The 13,942-nt window shown below is 37.8% G+C and overlaps 1 protein-coding gene across 32 annotated transcripts in view; it reads right to left on the reverse strand.

The window, feature by feature from the left end:
* The window catches only part of MBTD1 (mbt domain containing 1), a 67,576-nt gene that overhangs the window by 24,939 nt on the left and 28,695 nt on the right, over window positions 1–13,942 (reverse strand). For 6 of the 32 annotated variants that reach the window (XR_011422966.1, XM_070226310.1, XM_070226305.1 and 3 more), the window contains 4 exons: window positions 13,063–13,264; window positions 8,432–8,571; window positions 7,011–7,125; window positions 6,091–6,176 (listed from right to left, as the gene is read on the reverse strand). Coding sequence is in view for 27 of the 32 variants with exons in the window: in XM_070226310.1 (XP_070082411.1) it covers window positions 6,091–6,176; window positions 7,011–7,125; window positions 8,432–8,571; window positions 13,063–13,216 (495 nt within the window). In the remaining 5 variants the exon portion in view is untranslated. The remainder of the gene's footprint in view (window positions 1–6,090; window positions 6,177–7,010; window positions 7,126–8,431; window positions 8,572–13,062; window positions 13,265–13,942) is intronic. The other 26 variants (XR_011422970.1, XM_070226331.1, XM_070226327.1 and 23 more) reach the window with 7 other exon arrangements.

Genomic DNA, 13,942 nt, shown 5'->3' on the forward strand with positions numbered 1-13,942 from the left:
TTTCCAGATGGTCCAACAGCCCAGATGGCTAATATTTAGACTCTCAGAGAGGGCTGATACTCTGCACTTATGATGCTTTATGGCAGAAATACAAATTTCCCTCCACAGAGCTGCCAACTTACAACTTTCAACCACCCACAATCTTTATTAACAAAGAGTTTAAGTGGGCAGACGTTAGTCCTGAAGTTGTACATAGGTAACCAAGAAAGAATCAATCCCAATAATGATATGGCAATGTACAAAAAGCCACCATTAAAATACCTTACGACTAACAGGCATATGGTCACTAAAGTACATCTAATAGAGAAAGACAAAATATTATTTTGCCAAAAAGGGGAGAAAACATTACAGGAAATTAATTAGAAAGAAATCACAACTCTTAAATACTACTTGCTGGAATTCGGAGGAAGTAGAAACAAGAAAAAACACTGTTCCCTCTTTCTTCAGAAAGTCCACTCATCCTGTGACTTGATACCATAATCTACTTTTTGAGGTGGTGGCAACAGGGAGATGGGGTGTGCAAGGACAATACAAAAGGAAATGGGAGGCCTGGGGTAGAAGATTAAGAATGAGGGAATGCTATTTACATGTGAAAAGAGCTAGGAAGCAGTGACGACTAATTTGAAAAGCATAAAACAGTCCATAATTTTTTTTAAACCATATTATACTGTTTCAGAATTGGGAGATTCCAATAGAAAAACAAGAAACATTTTAGAAAAAAGACTAAAATTTAAAAAAAACCTAGATTATTTAGGGTTTAAAACATAAAAAACAGATGATTTCTATATTAGAGTCCACTGCTTTCGTGCAGAAAATCTATTTCATGGCAACACTCAAAAAAGTTAACTCAGATAGAGCACTCATAAATGACAGAAATGAATTCAAGTTTTATTTCCATTAGAAAGAAATTCTGCAATCTAAGATGACATATTGAAGATTCTAACGAGTTAAAATGAACACAAAGTCATTTATTTTCAACTTTCAGTAGAGTCATGTATATGTGTGGTCAAGGCTAGGGGAAGAAACAAAAAATAGTTTTACTTGAAAGAGATTATTTTACTAATAAACACATAACTGAGAAATGGATTAAGAGTTTTACTATGAACTATTGTTACTGTATATACACAAACAAAAAGGCTTTTGTTTTTCTCCTTAAAGTCCAAAAACATAGTTGTGATACTTGTTGCAAAGAAATATGGATAACCTTATCTGCTCAAAACAGCGGGCGTGCAGGTGAGGCACCCAAGAGAGGATCAGAACAGATCACCTAAGTAACACCAGGGGTATTTGGGGGGGCAGGATGAAAGAGTATAGTAAACTTAGCTTCAAGTTACAGCATATATGTGTACAAAGGACCTTTTATAAAATACAAAACTACAACTATCCTCAAGGGAGAAAAAAGTACGATGATTACATTTCTGGTCTTACCAATGACACGATCAACAAAACACCAGAGTATCAAACAAAATAAATCTGATTGTAAATACATGACTGGAGGAATAGGATTTCAGCTTTTGTATGTTTCATGTACATTTAATATTAGCACATTTTGGCCTGTGCTGTACGCCTAGGAAAACTATTTCACTTGATTTTATAAGGCAAATAATGGAAAGATGAGCGCATCAGTTTAAAAGACTATAGTCTTTTAAAAAAAAAATTAAGAGTGCTTTAAAGGTAAGTGTTCTGCATACACACAGACCAAGTGGAGGCTCCCCTGGGTTCAAACATATTACTAAAAGAAGAAAATCATCTGTGAATTTCATTCATATATATAATGTACCTAACTGGCATGTGGCACTACAGTAGTATTTTGGAGATTCTTTCACAGTTTAAGGATAGTTATGGATACTGTTTTTAGGGGCTGTGAAATAACAGAAAACATATATATTGGTCTCTGTCCCTGGTTCCTGGTACAGAGCTCTTAAAACCTTTGTAATTTCCTAAGTGGTAAGAGCACTAGGAGCATCTTTTGTTCTCATATTTGGTCTCTGACCCAAGGTCCTGACACAGAACTCCTAAATCCCTTGGAATTTATGGGTGACAGGAGTGTCTTTTCTTCTAATGAGGTGACTCTTGGTATATAGCTTCAGGATGAGAGCTGGTCACCAGAAAGACCAAGCTATGATTAGAAGCTTGGAACGTTCAGTCCTATACCTCATCCTCCAGGAAAGGGAGAGGGGCTGGAGACTCAGTTAATGACTGATCATGCCTACGTGATGAAACCTCCAGAAAAATCCCAATATACGCAGTTTGGAAAGGTTCTGGGTTGATGAACAAGTGGAGGTGCTAGGAGAGTGGCGAGCCTGGAGAGGGCATGGAGGCTCCATGCCCCTTCCCACATACCTTGCCCTATGTCTCTCTTCATCTGGCTGTTTCACCTGATTCCTTTATTATATCCTTTATAACAGACTAGTAAACGTGTTTCCCTGAGTTCTGTGAGCCACTCTAGCAAATTATCGAACCCAAGGAGGGGGTCATGGGAACCCTGATTTAGAGCCAGTAGGTCAGAAGTATAGGTGACAATCTGGAACTTGCGACTGGTGTCTGAAGTGGGCGCAGTCTTGTCAGACTGAGCCCTTAACTTGTGGCATCTGATGCTAACTCTACGTAGATAGTGTCAGAAGTGAACTGAATTATAGGACACCCAGCTGGTGTCAGAGAACTGCTTGATGTGTGGAAAACCCACACATCTGGTGTCAGAAGTCTTGTGTAGTAGGAGTGTGTGAGTAAAGGAGAAATACAGAAGTGAACCCATAGGGGCTTAATTCAAAACCACATCAAGAAAAAAAAGGAGAACCAGTCCTGATGGCCTAGTGGTTAAAGCTGGACGTGCTCTGCTTCAGATGCCTGGTTTGGTTCCTAGGCGCGGAACCACACTACTTGTCTGCCACTAGCCACGCTGTGGCAGCAGCTCACATAGAACGGGAAGGACATACAATTTAAATATACAACTAAGTATTGGAGCTTTGGGAGGAAAAAGAAAAAGAAAAAAAAAAAGAAAGGACTTTACCTCAATGAAAAGCAAGTTAAAGCCCAAAGTTGAAAATTACAATCCAGCTATTGAAAAAAGTAGCAAGAGTTTCTTTATTTATAACAAGAGATAGATTAGATGATTTTTAAGATGCCTTACAGCTTTGTAACCATATGATTTAGGATTAGCGAAAAGTGCTATTAGCTAATTCGTGGTTTCCAACCTCAGAGACTGCCAAGGAAGGGGGAGCCAAGGGTCAGGGGCCAAGGCTCCGGCCACACCACCCCGCCCCTGCCAGACCAATCAGTGCAGCTTCTTCTTATCCTAGCTATGTTTACTAGGGAAAAGGGGAATTCTGCTGCTAAAAAAAAAGCCTGAAAAATACCACCTAGATAAAATGAAAGATATACCAGATATATGGCAATCATAATATACAGATTCCTAAGTAGATATATTTAATGAGAACTGAGGCTCAATTTCCATTGCTAATTATAAAAATGTCAAGCACCGTTGTAATCAAGTAATCACAGCAATTACTGAAAAGGATATAGTCCTATATCGTACTTTGCAGAGACTTCATTCCCAGAAGATTAAAGATACACCATGGAAAGAGGAATTCTTCTCTTGAAATTCTATAACTTTAGAATTAATCACAATCACATTTAAGTGCTGGCAACCATAAAGCGTTTACTTGGAACCCTTAATCCAGAAGAGGTTGGGTTACGTTAAAGAAACAAGGCATTCGAGGCTCTGCCAGGGCCCCATGCCCAACTCCTGGTGCAATCACAACAGCTCTGCTTCCACGTTACACACTGGAGGTTTTTTATTTTTTGGAAGATTAGCCCTGAGCTAACATCTGTGCCCATCTTCCTTCACTTTATATGTGGCATGCCTACCACAGCATGGCTCACCAAGCAGTGCCATGTCCGCACCCGGGATCTGAACCAGCGAACCCCGGGCCACCAAAGCGGAACATGCGAACTTAACCGCTGCACCACCAGGCCAGCTCCTGGAGGTTTTTTAAAATCATGTTTGAAAAAGAATCTCCTAGGAGCAGGGAAAGGCTCCCAAACTCTGATCAAGTTGGAGACAAGGCAGATGTAGAGTCTAGACGAAGGGGGCCCAAATGATGAACCAGACTCAGGGCAGGTGTTAAGTCTCAGAAGAATAGAAGATTGATGATACAAGGCAGGGTCTCGCACTTCCAGCAGCTCCTGACAACAGGTTTTCTAAAGTCAAAGCCAATAACTCTCTTTGGAGACCTAGAAAATGATCTTGGGGGAGAACCATGAAGAGTCAACTCTAAAGGACAAAATCAAGTGCAGTATGAGGTCTGACCTCTAAACCAAATGGCTTCAAATGAAGATGCTGGTTAAGGCAACAACGCAAACCCACTTGTACTAAAATACACTAACAAATTAACAATATAAATGTTTTCCTATTTGATAAGGAGAAGGCAGTAAAGAAAGATGAGTGGACTAGGAAGGCACAGGGTGACAGATGCCTCAATTCTGAGCAAAAAAGAGGAGGCTCCACAGTATGATTATTAATAATCCAGCTAAGGTTAGCTGCTCTATTTTTCATCAGACAACAGTTCAATCTTAAAAAAGCAAACTCAAAAACAAAATCAATCAATTTTAGTATCAGAGATTTTCTTGCAAAGAACTTTAATATAGTATTACTATTCAAAGATAAAGACATGAAAAAAGTGATGTTTTTGGGACTCTGAAATGCTATTTTTTAAATATCCTGACTACTTAGGTAAAATAGCTTGACATGGTTTATGATATTAAAACATAAAAAACAGACTATTAAAATAAAGATAGGAAAAGAGATAAAGGCTATTCTGAAGGAGACAACAGACAAACATTCCAGGAATCTGCAATAAATTATCACAGCTGAGAACTTAATCTAGTCCTGAGCTTCTTAGTACCAGAAGGAACTATCCCACAGAGGAGAGAAAGATTTGCTTTGTAGTTCCCTTTAAAGCTGCTGCTGCTGTGTATTTAATACATCTCACAAATGTGACCCTATTATTAGACATTACAGTAAAATAAATCACCTACTTCACACTGAGATAAAGTAAGATTCCACTTAGGTTGGTTCAGATAGTCAGCACGCGAGCAACTAAGGACTTAACACCCGTAGTTTCAAGAAAGAAGACTTGCAAATGAATCAACTCAGCTTTAATTTATATTTCTACCACTGAATTAATATTCTTGACCTTGATCAAGATCCCTTATTGACCGTGAATGAATGAAAATTCATTTGGATTTCCATAGCAAGAAGCCAAGCTCAGTTCTGTCCACATGCTGTTATTTAAAAGTAAAGCCTTAACAAAATGCTAAGTGCAAACAAAATTTCATTCATTAATTTACTAAATTCTCTTTTCTTCTTATACATGGTCAGTAGCGGATAGAACCTTTAAATATAAATTAAACTTATAGTCAGGTTTAAAAAAGTATTGGACAGAATTACTCAGATAATTGAATCAAAAGGAATAGAATCAAAAGGAAAGAACTTATCATTAGGTATATTTTTAACATAATTCTGAATTATTTCAGATGTTCTGTAACAATTTACTTGCTAAAAACATCTTGCAAAGGGTTTTCCATGATATACAGCACATATTTCAGCCCATAAGAATATATTACTAATAGTTTCTTCTTTGTTTTTGTGATTTTACATTTGGAGACAAAAATAAAACGAAGAAAGAGCTTTCCTTTTCTGAATTATCAGGTCAAATCACAAAGATTTAGGTAATATAAATGATGGATGGTTTCTATTAGGTTGAACCACATGACATTAGCAACCACTTTTGATATACAAAGGCAGCAATTTTATATGATTCAACTTAATATGAAAATCAGACGAGAAGAGTACTTTTCCTGGTTTAAAATAATTTCAGATTGCAATTTCTTTATACTAAGGTTTTACTTACAAAACTTACTGAAGTTATTTTTAGCTATTAATAAGTATAATAATTAATAAAAAAAGACATTTCCACTGCAACGTGTAAGATAAAAACCTTCTAAGGATAAAATGTTTAGGTGTTATGTACCTTCAGATTTAATCAACTAGGAAGTATGTTAATACAAGGTGAGAAATTCCATACTCACATGTTTAAAGCAGGTAACTGGAGCTGCTATAAAGCTATTGCTATTGATGTAGTTGCCCCAGCTGAAACCTTCCATAGAGACTGCTGCTGAAACAAAACAAAGGTAGATATATTACAATGCTTAAATCTTCATAAGAAGGCTATTACTTTAAAATGCAAAATAATATGAAATTAATTTATCACCTTTAAAGAAAGTTTTCTTTTTTTCTGTAAGGATTAAAGAACTTCTCTAGAGAAACATGAACTTTAGGATACATCATATTTGCAAACAAACAGCAGTTTGAGTATTCTTCACACAACACGTGCTCCTCGGGACGTGAGTAAGAGCTCTCCAGTTAGGAAAGGCAGAGAACAGCGGAGAGCAGAGGTGTTCAGGCTAACAAACGCTGCCATGGCTGCCTTTGCGTCTTTATTCCCACGCAGCTCTTACTGTGCACCTTGGTGACATGTCCATCCAGCATCTACCATTTAATACATTTACTGCCTTTCTCCCTACTTACCTCTTTACCTTTGCACTCCTGTTAAGAATCTTCCATTAGAAATGGTCCTTTCTTCTTATTACTCTCTTCTCCCCAACCCCTTTGAAGCCTGCTAAATGTCCTACTTCTTTGCCAATTATCTCCACAATGCTCTCTACCATCCTGGCGTAGAGAATCAGTACATAAAAAATAAATAATAAACCAAATAAAAAACATTAATATTAAGGAGATTGCCACAAGTACTAGAACTTGTGAATGCAACTATTCTCTTCTAGAATAATTTACTGATACCAAAACCATCATCAGGAAGCCTAATGTCATAATGCGTTAACAGGGCATAGAAACAGCTTAGATAACCAGAATCCCAAATTAAAATGTCACTAATTAAAACCAGATGAATCAGTATCAAATATTTCACCTTTACTGCATTCACCCATATTACCTGCTTTAGTCTTTGCTTGATTTTGCAAGGTAGCTTGATACTGAGCATAGGCGGCTAGTTTAGCAACTAAAGGTTGTTTCTGAAGAACTTTTGCTTTCTTTGTTGGAGGCTTACCCTAAAACAAGAAGAGTTAAGTAAATAGGATTCTTTTTCATCCTCCCCGACACTGAAAACTAACTTGATTGCACACTACTCATTCTGCTTAAGTAAACATCGAGGGTTTAGAAAATTATTCAAGCGGAGGAAATACACAAAGAATTTTAACATGGGAAATCTTTTCTGGAGTTCTGCTACAATGTAGATTTCTAATATGGGTAGCAGAGCTGGCACAGACTAAAACAGCAATATGCAAATTAATATGTTAATAAAAAATTACACCCCATAAGATGTTAAAATATAGGCTGTGGTGGATACATGATTCCTTCTTATACTAGATAAAACCACTGGTTATTCACTCATGCAGGTTGCCAAGCATTGCTATTTATATGGTAAGAGAAGACAATTTAATGTTTAAAGAGCAAGTGACTGAGGTTTATACCTTTAGTGCTAATGCAAAAGATCAATGACAAAATGATCATTGGCCAAATTCAGTGTGACAAACTGCCATCCACTTGGGTACAGACCACTGCTCAGGATCTTTAGGTACTGTCTATCTGAAATATAGAAATACATCTAAGTGATGTATTTCCTTAATTTGGGGGATTTAAATAATCCTTTCAGTGCTATGTAATGATCACAATAAGTTAAATGAGAATAAGAAAAATGTGATCACTCAAGTAAAATACATTACAAAAATCAGTTACATAATGCCTTCAAAAAGTTTCTATGCCACAATACCAACAACTTAGTCAAATCATCAAATCTTCAGTCATTTTGTAGGCACTGATGTCTGTTTCAAGAAAGATGATTTTTTTTTCCATATCATGAATGTTTTCAAAAAGGTCAGTTGGATTAACCAAATACATTTGGTCAAGGTATCATATGGGTTGTAATCTAAACTACAAAGCAAAGATGATGGGAACATAAAACCAAAGGGTAAATTATTTCCCCGCAAATGTTGAAAGATTCTGCCTTGATGTTAACTCAAAAGAAAACAAGGGGGGAAAAATGGATTCAATTTCTATATATAAAAAGTTGTTTATTATGTTTATACTTGTTTAGAAAAAGCATAAGTATTTTTAACTCACTTACACAAACAGTTCACAGTTTATTCTGGATAGTATGTCTTATCTATTTATAATAGCTGTTCAATTTTTAGACTGAACAAACTTTGGGACTCACCTATTTCCTAAAAACGTGGGGTGTAAAATGACAACTGGCCAATTGGGCAGAGGTGGAATGCAGTGAATCACAGTCAAATGACAGATCAACGGTGAAAGCCAGAGAAACGACAGACAGAAAGAATACGAAGGTCTCTGTACCGTTACCTGAAGTCTGGCCAAAATGCTTGCCTTCTTGGAGTTTGACGAATAACTTCTTGAACATGAAACGCTGCAGAAACGCTTTGTTTTAGAGTAAAAAGCATCTCGCACACCAACCATCCCACACATTTCGCAGGTAGCTAATTAACAAAATAAAAACATGGGCATTATGATAATATAATAACACCAATTTTTACCTAACAGTTTAATAATTTCTCCAACTGTCTAAAGGTTTTAATTTAAAAGTTTTCCTTAAGAGAAAATTTCTTCTATCTGTTACACAAATGATAAAATACCTACACAAAAATGAGAGAAAAAGACTGGTATGATGCCATGGCTAGGGGGTCCAGAAGGTCCGAAAATAGCTCAAGGTCAGAAAGACTTTAAAAAGGGTCAAAAGACACACAAATGTAAGCCAGATTCAACTAACATTTCCTAGTGCTCACCCAGCACCAGGAATTTTCATACACATCATGAGCTCCAGTGTTTGAAAGGATTATAAACAAAAGATGAAAAGAAATACAATGCCACTGAGGATTAATTCAAAGTACAGCACAAGCCTTTAAAACACTGCAAAGAGTGAAACCTAAAAAAAGCCAACTCCTGGAAAAATCCTAAGGGCAATGTGAAGATTTTCTTAAGTTATATTCAGAGGATGAGAAAAAAGGGATGGGTTCCAAGCTTGAGGTAAGTGCTCCATTATTCAGTGATGGAAGAAGGCAACAGAACTCTAACTATTATTGTGCCTCTTTGGTAAATCAGCATAATGGACAATAATCTGAAAAGCAAAATTAGAAGAACAAGGATCACAAGCTCAAAAAAGACAAACAGGTACATACCCAGCAGCAGACTGCAGAGTTATACGGTAGTTCCATTTTTAACTTTTTGTGGAATTGCCACAATGTTTTCCATAATGGCTGCACCAATTTACATTCTCACCAGGAGTGTACAAGCCTTCCCCTTTCTCCACATCCTTGCCAACACTTGTTATTTCTTGTGTTTTTGATAGGAGCCATCCTAACAGGTGTGAGGTGGTATCTCACTGTGGTTTTGATTTGCATTTCCCTGATGACTAGTGATGCTGAGCACCTTTTCATGTACCTAATGGCCATTTTTATATCTCTTTTGGAAAAATGTCTATTCAGGTCCTTTGCCCATTTTTTAATTGGGTTATTTACTTATTTGCTATCGAGTTAAATGAGTTCTTTATCTATTTTATTAATCCCTTATCAGATACAAGATTTGCAAATATTTTCTCCCATTCTGTCGGTTGCCTTTTCAATTTGGTGACTGTTTCCTTCGTTGGGAAGAAACTCTTTAGTTTGATGTAGTCCCTCTCTTTATTTTAGCTTTTGTTCCCTGTACTTTTGGTGTCTTACCCCAAAAGTCGTTGCCAAAACCAATGTTAAGGAGCTTTTCCCCTATGTCTTCCTGGGGGTTTTTACAGTTTCAGGTCTTAAGTCTTTAATTCGAGTTAATTTTTGTGAGCGATGTAAGATAGTGGTCCAGTTTCATTCTTTTGCATGTGGATGTCCAATTTTCCAAACACGATTCATTGAAGAGACTATCCTTTCCCCATGTGTGTTCCTGGTGCCCTCGTCAAAAATTATTTGACTGTGTGGGGGCAGGCCCTGTGGCCAAACGGTTAAGTTTGCGCGCTCAGCTTCGATGGCCCAGGGTTTCACAGGTTTGGATCCTGGGTGTGGACATGGCACCACTCATCAGGCCATGCTGAGGCGGCATCCCACATGCCACAACTAGAAGGACCCACAACTAAAATATGCAACTAGGTACTGGGGGGATGGGGAGAAAAAGGAAAAATTAAAAAAAAAATCTTCAAAAAAAAAAATTAGTTGACTGTAAATCAGTACTTCGAAGAGATTAGCTGCACTCTCATGTTCAATGCAGCATTACTCACAATAACCAAGATAAGGAAACATCCTAAATGCCCTTTGATGGATGAGTGGGTAAGAAAATGTGGTAATCGGGGCCGGGCCCGTGGCGAAGTGGTTAAGTTCACGCGCTAAGCTTCGGGGGCCCAGGGTCTCACTGGTTCGAATCCTGGGCGTGGACGTGGCACTGCCCATCAAGCCATGCTGAGGCGGCATCCCACATACCACAACTAGAAGGACCCACAACTAAAAATACACAACTATGTACTGGGGGGCTTTGGGAGAAAAAATAAAATCTTTAAAAAAAAAAGAAAAAGCATTCTCATTCTTTAAAAATAAATAAATAAAATAAAATGTGGTAATACATATATATGGTATATATTTATATATATAACAGAATATTATTCATTATAGAATATTCTTCAGCCATAAGAAAAAGAAGGAAATCCTGTCATTTCTGATAACATGGATGAACCTGGAGGGCCTTATGCTAAGTGAAATAAGCCAGACAGAGAAAGAGAAACAGTGTATGGTATCACTTACATGTGGAATCTTAAAAAAAAAAAGCCTATTTCACAGAATGGTGGTTGCCAGAGGTTGGGAAGAGGGGGAAATGGGAGATGTAGGTCAAAGGGTACAAATCTTCAGTGATCAAAAGAGTAAGCTGTGAGGATCTAATGTACAGCATGTGACTACAGTTGATAATGTGGTATTTTATACTTGAAAGTGGCTGAGAGTAAATCTTAAGTGTTCACACCACACACACAGTTAACTATGTGAGGTGATGGATGTGTTAATTATCTTGATCTTGGTAATCATTCCACAATATATACATACATCAAATCACCACATTGTATACTTTGAATATATACCATTATATCTGTCAATTGTTCTTCAATAGAGTTGGAAAAAAAGATAAACAGAAATCGAGTTGGAAAAAAAAATAATATAGCAAACAACTGTCTGAGTGGGTTCAAATCTCCACGCAAATGGGTAACACTGGAGGGACTTGTAGTTTAACCAGTACTTATACATCTATGAGAAATCACGGAAAAGATAAGGTGCCAGGAGATTAGGGAGGAACAAAGGGTGTCTAAGGTGGAAAAAGCGGAATGGTTCTCTGTTGTAAAATTCTACAACACATTATTAAAAAGGTTTGTGATCATCTTGGTAAAACAACTGTGCTCCCAAGGGAACAGAGTATCTTTGCCAAGAATTATACCTGTCAAACTAGAGCTCATGACTAGGAATGTGAACTCCATCAGGGCAGGGACTTTATTCTGTATCGTTCATCTCTATCTCTAGTATATGAAACAGAGTCTGGCACATATAAAACTTTAATAACCTTATTTCCTTTTGTGATAAGAATCCCAGACTAGGGGGTTATAACCACATCATGGCAAGCTATCTATTAGTAGGAGTTAACACACTTGATACAATCTCTCATGTAGCTTTGTCAATAAAGGGCTGAGAAGTTTAAGCTTAAGTAGAAGACACTTAGGTAGGTTTTAACTGGTTGGATGACCACCCCTAGTGGGTCCTGATAAATGAAGTCAAGTTTTTTGATATGGTCTGTACCAGGCCCTGTGCTACTTAACTTAAAAGTCTAGAACAAGACCTAAAGGGCATTATTATCGATGACACAGCATTCAATATTAGATGACAGAATTAAGAATCAAAAATTTCTAAGACCAAAATTTATTAAGAAAAAGGTTACATGGGGATCTTTAAAATCTTACACCTTGGGTTTAAAAAATCAACTGCAAAAGCCTAAGATTAGTTTAAATTGGTTTAGTTTGTGTGGTAAAGATCAAAAGGTTTCAGTTATTTGCAAATTCAGTATTAGTTTCAAAAAAGCTAAAGCAATTTTGCTGGTATGAACGGAAACACAATGTCCTGAAACAGGGAGATACAGGCTGAGCTGCCCCGTGCCCTCATCACACAGCGGGGCCACCCCTTTGCCTGAGGTCTTTTCCAGGACGTGGGACTTTCAATCCTAAAACCAGGACAGTCTCAGGCAAATCAGGACAAGGTGTCACCCTACACCATATAATCTGAAGTATCCCCAGAAGAAAGTGAGCAGGATGTTGAAGAATTAAATCACTGTGATACTGTGAGAAATGGCTGAAGCAACTAGGGTTACTAATGTACCCAAGACACAAACTAGAACTAAGCATTCTAGTGTGAAGAGAAGAGACATCATTGTAACGAGGACTGGAATTATTCTAATAATTCAAAGAGCAAAATTAAGACCAAAAGACAAAAGAGCAAGGATAATTTTGGTTCAATATAAAGAATATTCTGGTAATGAGAGATACCCTATCACACTGGCAATATTAAACAGAAAACCTCTTAGGAGGAATTGTTACAGAGGAGACCTACCTTGACAGTCTCTTCCAACTCTGTAAGTCTACTATCCTACATGCTTTAAGTTGCACAGGGATTTATTAACCAACTACAGAATTTAAGTCCACATTAAGTTTCTAAACAGCCTTTTGTTTTCATCTCGTTCTACTTGTTTTCCACCAGAGGTAGTAGGTAGGCAAAATAAAGAGATCCAACACAAACCCAGTGATCTGATCTAGACCCACAAGTTTCAGACTGTGTTTCTGCAAACTGCCCTCTAAAAATTCTTAGGAAGGGAAATGAGAGAAGAAACGGAATCAAATACACTCTCAAAGATAAAGCTGCATGACAGGTGAAGGCTGTTCCCCTGACGGCAGAAGTGTTTCTACTCACCCATGCCAGACTTGCCATCTGGGTAAGTGTAGACTTGTCCATTGTTTTTGATAATTGGGAGATTAGAAGGTAAGGGAGCAACTTCTTCTTCACTCTCCTCAGAGCTGGAGCTGCTACTTGTGTCCTCACTGCAGCTGTCATAACCGTCAAACATCCCGAACGAGTCTCTTCTTCTCCTTCCGGACTGTGAAGAAGGTTCAGTCTTAAAAGTAGAAGAAGTCAATAATACATGACACAGCGCTCATACACACCCCCAAAAGACCTTAGTTGGAATGTCGGCTCGTGAGATTTGAAAAACGAAAATCTAGCCCTGAGAAATGATAATTGTATTTTATAAAGAAAAGCTAAATGTCTGTGTCAAAATGGAGCCCTCCACTTTGGTGAGGAACAAATCTATTAGCTACTGTGTTAGCTAAAAAGAACAATGATGATGGCAAGAATACCGAATGGGAATCAGCACATCATCATGTAATTCAAGTTTTGCCATAAACTAGGTGTGTCACTTCTCTATAAAAAGTTTAGATAATAGGATTTCTTTTTTTAAAAAACTGTGTTGTAGGGCCGGCCCTGTGGCCAAGCGGTTAAGTTCGTGCGCTCCTCTTTGGTGGCCCAGGGTTTCGCCGGTTCGGATCCTGGGTGCAGACATGGCACTGCTCATCAGACCATGCTCAGGCAGCATCCCACATACCACAACTAGAAGGACCCACAACTAAAAACACACAACTATGCACTGGGGGGCTTCGGGAGAAAAAGGAAAAATAAAAAACAAAGAACAAAAACAAACAAAAAACCTGTGTGGAGGGGCCAGCCTGGCGGCCTAGTAGTTAAGTTTGCAGGCTCAGCTTTGGCAGCTTGGGGTTCACAGGTTTGGATCCTGGGC

This window comes from Equus caballus, chromosome 11 (assembly GCF_041296265.1).
Source record: "Equus caballus isolate H_3958 breed thoroughbred chromosome 11, TB-T2T, whole genome shotgun sequence".
Classification (NCBI taxonomy): Eukaryota; Metazoa; Chordata; class Mammalia; order Perissodactyla; family Equidae; genus Equus; species Equus caballus.